The sequence below is a fragment of the Festucalex cinctus genome, chromosome 3 (genome assembly GCF_051991245.1).
Source record: "Festucalex cinctus isolate MCC-2025b chromosome 3, RoL_Fcin_1.0, whole genome shotgun sequence".
NCBI lineage: Eukaryota > Metazoa > Chordata > Actinopteri > Syngnathiformes > Syngnathidae > Festucalex > Festucalex cinctus.
In genome coordinates this window covers 17,134,130-17,149,434 of record NC_135413.1, presented here as the reverse complement: position 1 = coordinate 17,149,434, position 15,305 = coordinate 17,134,130, and the positions used below count along the sequence as shown (strand labels likewise).

The 15,305-nt window shown below is 38.1% G+C and overlaps 1 protein-coding gene across 1 annotated transcript; it reads right to left on the bottom strand.

Moving 5' to 3' along the window:
* Window positions 1-2,968: 2,968 nt before the first annotated feature.
* pard6a (par-6 family cell polarity regulator alpha) lies at window positions 2,969-14,700 on the bottom strand. The gene is made up of 6 exons (XM_077516220.1): window positions 14,309-14,700; window positions 10,949-11,171; window positions 9,018-9,307; window positions 8,214-8,339; window positions 5,417-5,613; window positions 2,969-3,308 (listed from the first exon to the last, which is right to left on the bottom strand). Exons 1-6 carry the CDS (start codon window positions 14,423-14,425, stop codon window positions 3,053-3,055), a joined length of 1,209 nt encoding a protein of 402 aa, XP_077372346.1. The 5' UTR covers window positions 14,426-14,700; the 3' UTR covers window positions 2,969-3,052.
* Window positions 14,701-15,305: the final 605 nt, after the last annotated feature.

Here is a 15,305-nt window from a genome sequence, read left to right as displayed (position 1 = left end):
CATAATTTTTTTTTATTATTATTTACATCAACCACTAATATATTAGTGTGCTTTTATTAATGTAATCATTACTGAATTATTTTTCATGCTTATTGCCATCCAGGAAACATAGAACTCCATCTAAGATCGCCAGGCTTTTCGTTCTGGCTCCCTCTGTTGGTCAATTTGTATTTTGTTGTATTTCATGGTTGGGTTTTTACGGAAGTGACCAATAAACCTGATTCTGATTCCTAAAGGAACCGCGTTACCCTCTGTGGCACATCAAAACCTGACTGAAGTTTGGATGAAACATCGTAAACACAAAGATGAGTTTTGGGATGAGACCAAAGTTGAGTTTTTGGGCAGACGAGCCTTGGCTGTTTGAAAAATGAAGGGCAAGCTTTCAACCCTAAATACAGTATACTTTTCCCACAGTGAAGCATGCTGAGGGAAACGTATCACTGAGCTGCATAAGGACAGTAACATTGTTCATGTACATGGTACCATGAAAAACATATGTATTTATGCTGGTTAAGTTGTAGCTTAGCCTTTCTAACAAAATAGACCCAAAGCAACAGTTGTCCACGAGGTTGTGCAATGTCTAAAAACGTTCAGACCACATTTCTGTTGAAAATCTGTGGAGGTACAGCAGCTCAAAATGAGGGTCCATGCTCAAAGCCCAATCAGTTTGAATACATTTTTAATTTACTGTCAAAGTATGGACTTAGATCACATGGAAGGCATGTGCTAAACTGCCACAAGAGATTGTGGATCATAAAGGCTAACTATTATTTGTCAGACAAAATAGGAATGTCTTACCACCTCATGGTCACTCATTTAGAAAAAAAAAAGTATCCATTGGGGTCACAGCGATGATGTGCACAGGGAGAAAAAGGAAGTGAAGGCAGTGGCTCACCTGCTACTGAACTATGTGCAACAACTAGCTTATCTATGACATTTAGTGCATGTACCAATGTTGCTGCATCCACCCCTCTTTTACAGAAGTTACAGAAGTTAGCTGAAATGATGTTTTTAAATAGCTTGCAAAGGTTTTTTCAGAAATGCATACAAACAATGAATAAGATTCATCTAGATCACATTTTTAATTTCACATAAACCTTCAGAGGCCTGTTTCTAAATGGAAACATTTTTAATTTTCAGAATTTAATATACATTATTCATAAAACACTTTGTATACAGTTACACAGCTAACATCTGTATTTTCTTAGTTTGTCCCAGTCCCATCACACCACAGAGGTTAAAAAAAAGAAGATTTATGTACTCTTTATTATAGAAACAATATGGCTCCCCCACTTTAACAAAAATACTATTTATAAGGGTTGGGAGATGTAAGAGGGAAAAAAAATCACTTGATTACACAACATTTTGACCAAACAAACATAAAAAAAAAAAAAAGTAGAAGAAGAGAATTTGCCAGTAGTAGACTTGACCATTCAAGAATAAGGGATAATTGAAACTAAATGAATGTAGATGTTAGCTATGGATGTACAGGTACTTACTTGCTGTGGATGAAGATTGTTGAAGCTTTACTGAGTCAACCAACTAAAGGTAAGTCTAGTACTCGGTGTGCTTGTTTTAGGCTTCTGCATTGACTTCAAATGACACAGTATCCTATTATCAGAGTTTTTCTTTAATCTCACTCATCTTCTTTTATAAGGGAAAAATCATTGTGATAGCGGTTTTGGGTCAGTAGACACAGAGTTGCTAACTCATACGTCATCTGAGCGCAGCCATGAGGTATCTCCTACACTTTGCTGTGCAGCCAAATGCTCACTGTTTTACACCAGTCTGCATAATAATTCATCATCACCGTCATCATTTCAAATGCATTTGAAATTATTTTAAAGTGTTTTAGGATCATAATTTGTGGGTTATTTGTAGGGATGTAACAATATTCAAATGTCATGATACGATATCACGATATGAAGCTCACGATAGTAGTTATCACGATATTGTGGGGAAGTTGGCGACACAGGTCACAATATTGTAAAAAAAAAAAAAAAAAAAGCTAATACTAAAAAAAATAAGCACAATTATGTGCTTTTGTACGTAACATCAATGTTATGTTGTTGTTATTATTATTATTAATATTATTATGTTTTATTATTATTATGTTTTATTATTATTATGCTATTGTTATGTTAATGCACACACACATTGAGTTCCTCCACATATTGACTTACTTCACAGGCATATTACGTTCCCCTTCAGCGTAGATTTTAAACAAAGAAGGGCCAAAACATGCCCTGTTAAAATTAAACTGCACTAAAAAACTAGCCACCAGAGGGTGCTGGAACTGCACAAATGGAAATCAACCTGACTTTTTTAACATATGTGTTGCATTTAAAAATTTAAATATCATGAACATGACGACGACGATACTGTGGCAGTTTTAATATCACAATATCACGATATTGCGTTTATCGTTACATCCCTACTTATTTGTGGTTTAAACTATTGATAAGCAATCATAACACAAGCGTCAATTATTCACAGAAATTTTCTTTTCGTGGCCAGCTCGGTCCTAGTCCCAAGTGACTAGAGGAGTCCACTGTATATGTTTTTATGTTTCATTCCACTTTTCATATTTAAAATTCAGCCTACACATCTGTATGGTCATATGACAATAGTTAACAACCATACATATACTGTATACTGTAATTAATGGCTGCTAAGTGTCTGTCATACAAGTTTATGATGCACCCTGGCCAGCATGGTAAAAGAAGAAATTAATATTGCTGCCGATGATATAGGTTTGGAACAGGTGTCAGCGAATCAACCGCAGGCACCCATAAAGATTTTTTTATACAGTATATATATATATATATACATATATATATATATATATATATATATATATATATATATATATATATATATATATATATACATACATATATACATATATATATATATATATATATATATATATATATATATATATATATATATATATATATATATATATATATATATATATATATATATATATATATATATATATATGTATGGATGTATGTTATTTGACAGTCAGATAAATTCATGTCTGTATTCACAGTGTTATTATGTTGCCACCCTCTCTCATGCTCCGTTGAATGCTGTGACCTGCGTGGCCGTTTTGGTTTGATGCCATGTATTCAGGCATGGAGACGCTCTGTTGAAGGGCTCTAACCACGGGGCTGCTGTGCAATCTTTCACTGGTGAGGTTCGTATTGTGTGGTTGATAGAATGTCAAACAGTCACTTTCCAGGATGAGGTCACCTTCATCATCCTCTTCTTCATCGCTGTCACCTTCTACGATGCTGTTGCTGAAAAATATGACACGACCGACACATCATTAACAGAATTATGCTACATAAACAAGGTGTAAGCACATAGTTCAAATGAGTACAAACTATTATATAAGAATGATAATAGCACTTGCCCAGAAAACAGACCACCACCCTTCTTTAGTCACTGCATACTTGATTGTGTAGAATCCCAGACTCTCAACTAGGTGCACATTTGTAGTTGTATTCAGAATAATAGCAGTTTGTTTAAAAAAAAAAAATAGTGCAGAAAACTAAACTACTAAATGAACTCCCAGCCATTTTCACTGACTCAACCCCCTTCACTCCTCGCCGTTTTACTGGATTTTGACTGATTTTGCAAGGCCCACAGAATATTGTGTTCTATTGCTATGAAAACATGGAACCTACCAAAATAAAGATTTGAGTTTCTTCACTCATCCGGAAAAAAACGTATATTTGTATCTGTTTCCGTTTTGCAATTAGCATTAGAATATAGCTAAGATTCACATTCCTGGTGAAAACACTGACAAAAAGAGCTTGTTGCAACATGGCCCTGGCTGATCTCTTATACTCTGCTGCCACCTGTTGCCCATATTTTTGTGAGAACTAGCATTTATTTAAGCCACCTCTTCATGTCACAAGTTGCATCAAAGCCTTCTGTATGCTCTTGCATAAAAAAATGTGTAAATAAGTTTTTGGGAGTGAAGGGCAAAGTATTAAAAAACGTGTTTACACGTTTTTGGGTTTGAATGAGTTAATTACTTATGGTAGCCTTTGTTTTCAAAAATTCAAGCGTAGTGGCAACACTATAGATTATATTCCAAAATGTTTCTATAATTAAAACTCTTTGACTGCCAGGCGTTATAAAAACAAAACAAAAAAATCCACAGTGCCAGCCGCTTTTGAGCATTTTAACTCATCTTTCAAGGCTAAAAGAATATTGTTTGCCTTTACAACATATACAATGTGGCTACGAAATGAAAGATCGCATTCCATTCATTGGAATTTTACTAATCATCATGAAACGTCTTTGGCAGTCAAAGAGTTAAGGTTGTTGCGTCATGACTCATGTAATTGCTATGTCTAAATACATTTGTTGGTTTACATATTGTTTTGCTCCTGGTGCTTTATCAGTGTTTGAATTTGTCAATATGGAAGGAGGAAAGCTTTATCTACACTGCAACAAAGGTCTGTTCATGCGAGGAAGGCGACCCCAAGTGGACAACAACAGTACTTGTATCCTCACATAATTTGACAGTAACAACACCCTGTACAAATATTTCGGAACACCTTTTTCTCTTCTTAACTCATTCACTAGCAGCCTAGTTAAAATGAGGTATATCTATCCATGTGGTCTTTTTTTTTATTTTTTTTTTTATATTTTAACCAACATGACCATAAGGGAGGGTAGGAACGTAGATCAACCGGTAAATCTTCTTGACAGAGTTTGCATCACAGCAGACACTGCACCGATCCGCCTGTTGGCTCGTGAACAAGACCCCAAGATACTTGAACTCCTCCACTTGATGCAGGATCTTATCCCCGATCCGGAGAGGGTACTAAACCCTTGTCCGACTCCAGATTTGGAGGTGCCGTTTTTCATCCCAACCACTTCACACTTGGTTGTGAACCGCTCCAGTGAGAGTTGGAGATCACGGCTTGAAGAAACCAACAGCACCACATCATCTGAAGACGCAGATATAATGCTGAGGCCACCAAACCGGGACAACTCAACAGAAATAATTCTGTCCATAAAAGTTATGAACAGAATCGGTCAAAAAGGGCAACCTTGACAGAGTCCAACGCTAACTTCGCTGGAAACAAAATCAACATGTGTTCCGGGCATGTCCGACCCGCGGGCGTTTCCTGGGACGACCCAGGACACGCTGGAGAGACTATGTCTCTCGGCTGACCTGGGGACGCCTCTGGAGCAGCAAGACGAAGTGGCTGGGGAGAAGGAAGTCTAGGCTTCCCTGCTAAAATGTTGCTGCTCCCGTGACCCAACCCTGGATAAGCGGTAGATAATGGATGGATGGATTTTACCCAAAATTCCAACTGTAGTTTGGAGATGTGTTCATCAGTAAAACAACTATTAAGATTCTTTAAATTAAATTTTCATGTCAAACCTTGCAGTGATGGGAGTGCTGTGAGAGGCAGGACTCGTTGAATCATGTGACAGAGCGGAGCCTGTAGATCCATTTGAGCCAAAAGAACCCGAATTCCCTGTGGTTTTACTCCCTCGATGCATGACATTGTTCCTCTGGTTAGCTGGCTTTACAGTCACTATAAGATTGTGGCTGTTGGCCACCATCATGTCTGTCACCTGAAATGAGATGGGAAGAAAGGATACAAACAAGCTGGCTTGTGACTGTCGATGAACAGGTTTGGCATTTATCGGAATGCATACTTTACTCTTTCCACTGTGATTTTATCTTTCAGCATTAAAGCTGACAACTTTAAACTTTGGCATTTTGGTCTTTGGTTGATTTTGCTGAGAGTTAATCCATTTACTAGCTGGGTTTACTGTATCGAGCAGTGATTCTGAAATTGGTGGCACGGGGCTCCTGGTGGTACGCAAAATAATAATTGGTTATTGTTATGCTCGAAACAACGCAGTTGTGTTATGCAGTTGTGATATGCAGTTGTGATTTATGTGTATGACTCACTGGGGGAGTGGAGGGGCGGGAAGAGAGGAACCAGAAAGAGTGTGCGGTCAATAACACACATTGACTGACTGTTGTGGGTAATAAAGTACAATACTCGTTTAATCTTGTTTTGGCATGATTACAACAGACTATCATTTGTTTTGAAATGAAGAGTTTGCCCCCCTGGGGAATTTAATTACCCTGGTAATTGTTGTTGGTGGAAAAAGGCCCGAACTGAATTTTACCAAGGTAAACTGAAAAATTCTCCAAAAGTTCTGACGATGGAAAAAACCCTATAGTGATAAACAGCTTAAAAAAAAAAAAAAAAAAAAAGATGAAGGGGGGGGCGCTGTAATCCAAACATTGTAACCACAAGCACGTAGTTGGCCTTATTTAACTAGCTGAACTTGCTAGCGCCACTGAAAACTGTACATACCAGCATAAAGTTACCATTTTAGTTTAAAAAAAAAAAAAAAGTGCTATAAAAGTTAAAGTTTTAAAGCTTTAACTCACTTTAACTCCAGATTTAAAGCTTTAAAAAACATCTTTAAAGCTTTAACTCACTTTAACTCCAGAGTTAAAGCTTTAAAGTAGGGGCTGTTAGTTTAATTAATGGGTTAATTACATTAGTAGTGCGTTAAAAAACACACACAAATGATCATGAATCCGCAAGCATTTGAAATTTAGCCCATTGAGGCACCCGTAGGCTGGACATGGACACAAATGTGGCACAGGCGAGCAAGGCAAACTTACTTGGACCTAGATCTCCCAGAGCCGTCATTTTGACGGTTGTATTCATTTCAATGTACGTCTTAAACATCGCCGGGCTTCCATCGTTAGCACCATTTTGCAACTGTCATTCAGCACGGAGGCTTTGGCTTTGGATGTAGGCTATATTAGCTACTCAAAACAGCGAGTAATAACCATATTAGGCTCAAAATGACGGCTCTGGGAGATGTAATTGTTTTGCTTTAAAGCTTTAAAACTTTTAACTTTGATAGCACTTTTTTTTTTTTTTTTTTTTACCAAAATGTTAATATTATGCTGTTATGCAGTTTTCAGTGGCGCTAGCAGGTTCAGCTAAGCTAAATAAGGCTAACTACTTAATGGGCTCTTTGCACAGCTCGACTACTTCCTGAACTGAATACTACGTTTTTGTTTACTGTCTTTCATGAGAGGACAAACTGATTAATCCAGGTGTGTCTGGCCAATGTTGTTGTAGTTACTGAGATCAGGCACACCTGGATTAATCAGCTTGTCCACTCATGAAAGACAGGAAATGAAGGACTGGTGTTGAGTTCAGGAAGTAGTGGATTTGTGCAAAGAGCCCATTGTTTTAAAATTCTGGTAGTGCTCATGGTTAATTATCATGTTTATTTATCAAAAGAACAAAGACGGGACTATTAACAAGAACGCAGTGTGATTTGTACCTTCTGTAAAAAAAAAAAAATAATAATAATAATTTCATATCACAGAAGTAGCTCCAGCCTGACTTATCATCTCTTTCACTCACAGGTAACATCATACAAAAGAAAAGGGCAGCCTTACACTCAAAAAATGCAAACAAGCTTGTTTGTCTGAGCAACTTGCTCAAGGACTCAGAGAGTTAGTTGTCTGTTATCAGATCCTGTAACCTAGCTTGGAGTGGATTTTGATTTGAGGAGTTGATACTGTAAGACCCAGTTTTTCTTTTAGGTTTGAGTTGTTATGACCCAGATATTGTAGCTTTTGATTTTTGTTAACCTCTCCTTCTAACCTCTAAATTTTCCCGATTAGCAGTTTGTTAGTTTAGCTCAAAAATCACCACAGCTATTATCAGTTAAGCTCATTCCATCCATACGCCGAACCTCAGCTTGTGAAAGCTTAGATTAAATTTTGTTCAAATCAATTTTGAACAAAATTGAAGTTTAGATTATCTTTTAAAGTAATGCTTGGCCTAATTGATTTGTTGATGTGCTTAAACTTTTTCTTTTGAATTTCATTTATGAAGCACACTTCAACAATAAAAATGTGGATTTCACATCTTCTCTTCTTGGTGTATTCAATTGATCACCGGTAGTCATGTACTACAATTTTGTAATGCCCTAATATTCGAATTCTTTATTTAGGGAACTTCAGCAGATATGAGATTAAAATTGCTTAATTAGATTAATTAACTAAAAATCCTGTAATTAATTACATTAAATTGACAGCACTACTTTAAAGCTTTAGCTTTGACAGCACTAGTTGGAATTATTGTGATATTTCTGAATAATTTTGTGCCATTAGTTGCAGTTACCTGGTCTAATGATTTTCCCGTAACATCAATACCATTGACCTCTAGAATTTCATCGTTAACTCCCAAGAGCCCAGTGCTCTCTGCAAGACCACCACGCACAAGGCGGGATATGAACACTCCTGGAACCTATGGCAGAGAGAGAGATAAAGTAAATAGAACAGTAAAAAGACAAATGTGGACATCAATCTCCACCAAGTGATAACAAATTATATTGTTCACAGCTAAGGAAGGCTTTAGAGGGCTTTCTGGCAGTTGGACTCATAAAAAAGGTCAAACAATGTATTCTGATATCACATGTTGGCCCAATTGAAATGTGCTACGCCATCTAATCAGTGCAGTATGTTAACTCAACTCCCAGCCATTTTTAAAGAGGAATCCCGTTCGCTCCCGGCTGTTTTACTGGATTTTGGCTGATTTTGCCAGACCGACGGAATATTGTCTTCTATTGCTATAAAAACATGGAAGCTACCAAAAGAAATATTAAAGTCTCTTCTTTCATCAGGAAAAAAAAAGTATGTTTCTATCTGTTTCCGTTTTGCAGCAATTAGCATTAGAAGAAGGCTAAGTTTCATCAGTTTTCACAAATTTATTTAAAATTGGAAGTAATTGAGCTTTTTTTTACATGGCCCTGGTTGCTCTCCTTTGCTCTGCTGCCACCTGCAGGCCGTTTGTGTAATAACTACCATTTCTTCAACCGTTCTTTGCAGTTGAGAGGTCTTTTGTATGCGCTAGCATAAAATACATAAAAAACGTAATAATACGTCTTTGGCAGCAAATGAGTTAATATAAACTGATAAAGCTTACCTTTTCTACACCATAAGGCGTCACTCGCATACTGGCCCCATCTCGAATGTAGAAGCCCAGAGGTTTATGGGTGCCGTGCTTGTGGAGCCGTACGCGGCGATGTGTCTCAGGTAGGATATCCACGTCAATAATTGACGAAATTTGACGGAAGTTCTGTGGTCGGCCAATCATGAGACTCATTTTGCTCTTTGAGTGGTTAGACAATGAGCCAGTGGGACGTAGTCCTGTCAAACCCAAGCCTTTTTTCCGCCTCTGGAGGGAGTTGGTTGCAAAAACTACAGGTTCATCCTCTTTATGAAGACACAAAAAGATGGGAATAATTATTAGTATTTCAAATCATACTTGCTATTGGCTAATGGTTGTTGTGAAAAAGACAGAGAGCTGCTCCAATTAATTTAGAATCAGGCGTGTTCTAATTGAGGTTATGGAAACATTAGAAACAGCTCCTTTTGATGCAATACTATAGCCACAACAATGACCATATTGTTACATTAACACCGCTCTGACAAAACTGGCCGTTATGAACTTCGAAAAGGCAGAACGTTTGATCCAGCTCTTGTTGTGGATATCATTGTACTGTGCAAGTGGTCAGACTGTTGATGCTAGTATAGCAGTGTTTTCAAACTGACTGAGCGAGCCAGTCAGGATCGTGCTAAAACTTCAAAAACAGTATGACTGGTTGGATTAGTTTGGTTAGACAGGTATGTTTTTAAGTGCAACATGTCAAGTGGCTGCCATCTGATATAATTTTCTAAAAAAACAAACAAACATTTAAATAAACTTTTTTCAAACGCCTTTAAAAACAATGTCATTTTTAATCAAGCTGACACTTTATAAAGTCAGACTATAAAGTGGCAAATTCGCAAGTGTTTTTTCTTCGAATATTGCCCCCACCCTCTGACAAAAAATATTTATACGTGGCTCTAATCGTACTCCGGAACCAATCACCCGATCTTTTTTTTTTTTTTTTTAGCCTTCCCAAACAAATTCCGCATTTTGACAGACTATTGTTTTAGTTGAGATTTATCACTTTGCTTATTTTGAAGGTGTATTACCAGCAGTAGTCTTGTTTATAGTAGAACAGTCATTTAATGCAAGTGCATCTCAATAAATAGGAATAATATATAAATCTTCCGTATTACAGAAGTTCAATTCAAGCTATGAAAACATGACACTATTTTGTTAGTGTTCTATAAATTGTTCCTCTAAAGAGTGAAACAAGTTGAATAATTGGTTGAAATAAAACATTTTCATCACAATTAAAAGACGTAATGACAATATCAAGTATTGTTACTCAGTAACGGCGAGTATTTAAACGTAATACCTGTACTCGCACTCCATCTGAAAAAAGTGGTATCAGTGCATCCTTTATAAAAACTATTCTTTTTTTTTTCTTTTTTTTGATGTCGCTGCATGATTTATTAAGGAAATGTTATCAAATGCACAGCCCTTGTTTAGAGTCTGTATGAAATGATCAACTTCTGTATGCCATTTAAAAAAAAAAAAAGTCCAGTCTATAGAATACTGTACAGCGGTCCCTTGCTACTTCATGGTTCACTTATCACGGATTCAGTACAGTATATCGCGGATTTGTATTTGGGTCTGAGATTCACACATTACGGGGTTTATCTTGGGTTTTACCTCAATATTTAGTGGTGTTTTCAAAGATTATTAATCCCACAACCTCCCCGCCGCCAACCCGCGCCGCCCCCACTCCTGCCGGATTTACTGTATTCTTTATTTATGTTGCTATTTTTCTGAGTGTTTCTGAGTGTTTTCTGAGTGGGGACTTTGTGGTGACTTCGTTATGGCTCAGTGGATGCATAACTCGCCCCCCCCAAAACAAAAAAATAAAATAAACCTCTCATATCATACCACATCCACCCGCAAAAAAGTGAGGGAACACTGTACAATTATTACTCTATCCTTACCTTTCCTGGTTATAATAATGCGAAGCAAGGGATTTGCTGATGAGACAGCTTTGTGGAAGTTATCATCATTGTTGATTGGAAGAAGGTCTCCATGGTCATCTGCGTATCCCAATAACATATCCACTTCAGGGATGTGATGGATAGTTTGGAGGAGGCTGTAGAACTCTTGGAAGCCACCTGGACAGTTCCTCTTGAAAGCAAAGCGACGATATTCTGCATCAAACTGCAAACAACATTGAACAGCAAGAAATTATTTTCAAGAGGAAGTCAACTCAAAAACATTTCTTTAGAATATGTTGTAGGTGCCCCCCACTGGTCTGATTAATATGAGGAATATGTGGAATATGAGCAGAAAAATACACCGGATTGTATCCATGTCAAGGGGCGGCCATTTTTTTTTCTTTCTGTCTTTTCACTCACTCATACAAACACGCACACAATCAAACACGGTCTCCCAGGCGGGGAAGCGAACCCACGCCGAGTGGCACCGAAGGCAAGTGACGGTTCCTCTCCTCCACCCAGAGCCCGGGGGCGGCCATTTTGCCACATGGTGTTGACTGACAATGACATCACAGTTGCCCAGGCCAATCATGGCTCAGTTTCAGAAAACAGTTGAGCCGCGATTGGTCATTGCCTGAGCCCTGAGCAAATGCGATGTAATTTTCAGTCGACAGCAGCTGGCAAAATAGACGTCCCCCCCGAGACAGTAGCGTACCGAGAGATAACTCAAAACTAATCCAAATCTTGCGAGACTTTTAGAATTTGAGTTAAAAAGCTGAAGGATTCACTTTTGACAGACATTTTGTCTTTTCGTCCACTTTTTGGGATAGGCCTACTCTAAAGTGCATTTGTATGCACACAGAGGATCAGTGAAGGGCAAACCAAAACCAAAAGTTATGATGATGAAAACACAAGAGAATTGGAAAAGGAAACCACACAAACAACACACAAGCTGTCTGTGTGACGTTATACTTTAATTTTCACTTGTGTGAAAAGTGTAGTGTTTATGGTTTAACATTTTGATCGTGCTGTCAAAGTTAATTCATTACAAAAAAAAAAATTCCATAAACCATCATCTTTTCAGGTAGTTAATAAAGGTTTTATGGTGGCGACAGTTTGGGCTACAATTTGATCACCATGGTAAATGTTTGGTTTTTTTGACAGTCGACTAAATTGAAGTTCAACCAGAACCATCGTTGTAATCATTATTTAATTTATTCGTTTTTAGCATCATCTTCAATACCAAGAAACAGAAACAATGTGTAAATGTCTTTTTTTATTATGCTCTTGTAATTATGATCACTCAACAGAATACTCAATTTACACTATGATGTATATTTTTATTGCGCATTGGGTTTGGTTTGGTGTGGTTGTAGTAGCAGCCATTCCACACGGACGCAGTTGTTAGCAGTCAACTGTTTTTTTTTTTTCCAGGTTTTCTCCAGAGCTTCTCTTTACAATTGTAATTTCCTTTGTCAGCTGGTTTCAGGCTCATTTGTATAGCGCCGCATCTTCTTTGGCTTTTGCTGAGTTTGGCAGTGAACGAGGCTGCCAGGTGAAGGTTCAAAGACACCCCAGTAAGTGGGCTCCTGTTACTCTGGTAAATCGAGGTTCTACTGCATTCTTCTTTTATTTGCGGTTGACACATCTTCCCAATGTTATTGAAATTGTAATCCATTCATCCACCCATTTTCTGAAACCTTTATCCTCACTAGTGTTTGTATATACTTTGTAATTTACATGCTGAGAAGAATATGTTGCTAGACCAGAAGGCCCCACCCCAAAAAGATTGTCATAGCATTTTTGTTTACCCCTTCTTGTTTCCATTCCTCTATATGGCAACAGGAAATGACTCTGAATTACAGAGGGAGAAAATTAATACATTTCTACAAAGAGAATGACTGAAATATTGAAAGACCATGTGGGTTATTTTCCTGATTAGTTTATAAGTGTGTTAAAGGAGAAGTCAACCCCCCAAAATGGTTTTGACAATATGTTCTTTGCAGCCCCACTAGTCTAAATATAAGCATTTTGGTTGAGTTAAGCAGCAAAATCCAGCCATTTTTATCCATCATAGGGGACGGCCATTTTGCCTCTTGTTGTCGACTGAAGATGACACCAAAGTTGCTCAGGTCTCAGGTAACAACCAATCACAGCGCAGCTCCAGAAAACAGGTGAGCTCTGATTGGTTGTTACCTGAACCCTGAGCAAAATTGATGTCATCTACAGTCGACAGCACGTGGCAAAATGGCCGCCCCCTGAGATGGATAAAAACAGCTGGTTGATGCTATTTTCTATTAGCATGTCATTGGGATTTTTTATTGACTTCAAATTATGTCTTGTATTTAAATATACAATGTAGGCCTACGTAAATATTTCTTTTGTTTGTTTCATTTTACGCTAAATCTCCAACTGGGGTGACATCTTAAAGCACGTTCCGGAAGGGCAGAATCACACATACCATGTTGGCTAAAGAGTCACCGCCTGTTTTGTGTCGTGTCTAAGTACACATAAACAGACACTGCAGGTAAAGTGACATTGCTTAATAAATAGAGCGACACTTTTGGGTCACACCGTGTGTGTGTGTGGGGGGGGGGGGGTGGCCACAGGCAGGTACTGATTGAAAACTGAAAATAGTGAGGCTTATTTAATGGACAGGCCCACAGTCTGATACACTGAAAGAAGAGCCAGTTTACCCACAATTTTGGAGAGTTTTTTAATATAATGGCATTGTTTTTAATTCGTTCAAATTTGGCAGACTTAACACTTTGTGGTGTGGAAAATTTACAAAATAGAATATATAAGAGGGTGTTTATAGAGCAGAATATCAAAATTAAATTCAATCCAATGGATGAATTTGAATTGACCCCACCCCACAACGATGCTGAATTGAATCTGAATTGCAGGAAGTGGAACTGAATTCAATGTGTATATATACATATACAACCGGTCCATTAATGTCCGACATTCGGGGCGATTATTTCAAGTATAACAGGCTATACCAATTGCAATTACATTGTAACCCTGCAATAGGCTATTGTGAAGCTAGGGAGGTGATGATGAAATTGAAAATGAACACATGTTTGTCAAAATATGGACTGGATTGATTTTCAAACATTAAGGGACACACACTATTTGGCCGCTTGCCGAAGTAGTCTAGCAAAATTGTCTCAATCATGTTCAAAATATGCTCAATAAACCTGCCTCGGATATATAAAATGTAGTGTATGTTTACCTGTTTATGAAAGGAAAATATAAACAAACAGCCATCTTTTCTAAAACAGCAATCAGTGCATGCATCCAATTGTTTCCATGTCATCAAATATAAGTCGCCCGACATCATTTACACCGATCACTCACTTTACTTTTGACCTCCACCACGCTGCTGTCCGTGGCTTTGAACGACGTCTGTTGTTGCAGTCGTGACATTCTTCGCTCGGGCTGGAAGACAAACTGCGGCACTGCGGCTGAAATCATTCAGCAATATGACAGTTGTTTTCCTCGTCCGCTCGGGTTAAAGCTATTCCGACACCGACAGGCGTTAAGGGAGTCCTGGCGAAATTCACTTGTCATAACAGTCGCCTTTTGGTTTCTCGTGGTAGATAATTGTGTCGGAGGCTGATAAAATGAAATCCATGGCAGGCGAGACAGGTGGGATCTTCTGAATTTAGGGTATGTGATGCGAGTCGAGCCGAGACACCGGCGATGTGGGTGCACCTCCAATCGTAGAAGGCTGTCGGCGGAGGGCGGGGCATGGTGGAGGATGACGGCAAACGTTCATAACAATGGCATGCCAACCCTCTGCTGCTATTCGGAGAATTCCCTTCATAACCACAATACACCTGTGTGGTATTTGCGTGTGTGCGTGTGCATGTATTAGAGTGAGATTCAGAAAGAGAGGGAGTGATGAATCATTAAAAAGAATCACAAACATTGTCAGTACAGTATTGTAAAATGTATTGTAGTTTATAATTAAAAATTATCAAGGTGTAAATTCACCTCACATATGTGCTACCTTGGATATTTTTCCAACCCCCCTTCAGTGGCATGTTTCTGTGTCAAGGTGTGACAGGTGTTGTGTCGAAGAACAGGTTCTTTACGATGCTAGGCTTCTTCATTTAGTCTAGGCTGGCCCCTGGTCAAACATGTTAGGGTGATTTTTTTTTCATAGTGTTTTTCATGTAAGGGTTTAAAGGAGAGTTTAAAAAAAATGGTACATCACAGAACAAATTTGCCCACTTGTTTGGGATATTTCGTTATGATCCAATAAATTAGGGTTGAACTTTTTGACCAAAATTCCAAAATAATCAGGTTGATCCAAGTTTTCATCAAGGGGGAAATACAAATACAAAGTACT

What these genes read in the sequence shown, in the direction of transcription:
- pard6a (XM_077516220.1), bottom strand. Translation starts at nt 14,425, where the DNA reads ATGATTTCAGCCGCAGTGCCGCAGTTTGTCTTCCAGCCCGAGCGAAGA. An exon ending in CATTATTATAACCAGGAAAG is followed by an intron (nt 9,308 to 10,948) that starts GTAAGGATAGAG and finishes GTCTTCATAAAG; the next exon opens with AGGATGAACCTGTAGTTTTT. An exon ending in CGCCTTATGGTGTAGAAAAG is followed by an intron (nt 8,340 to 9,017) that starts GTAAGCTTTATC and finishes TCTCTGCCATAG; the next exon opens with GTTCCAGGAGTGTTCATATC.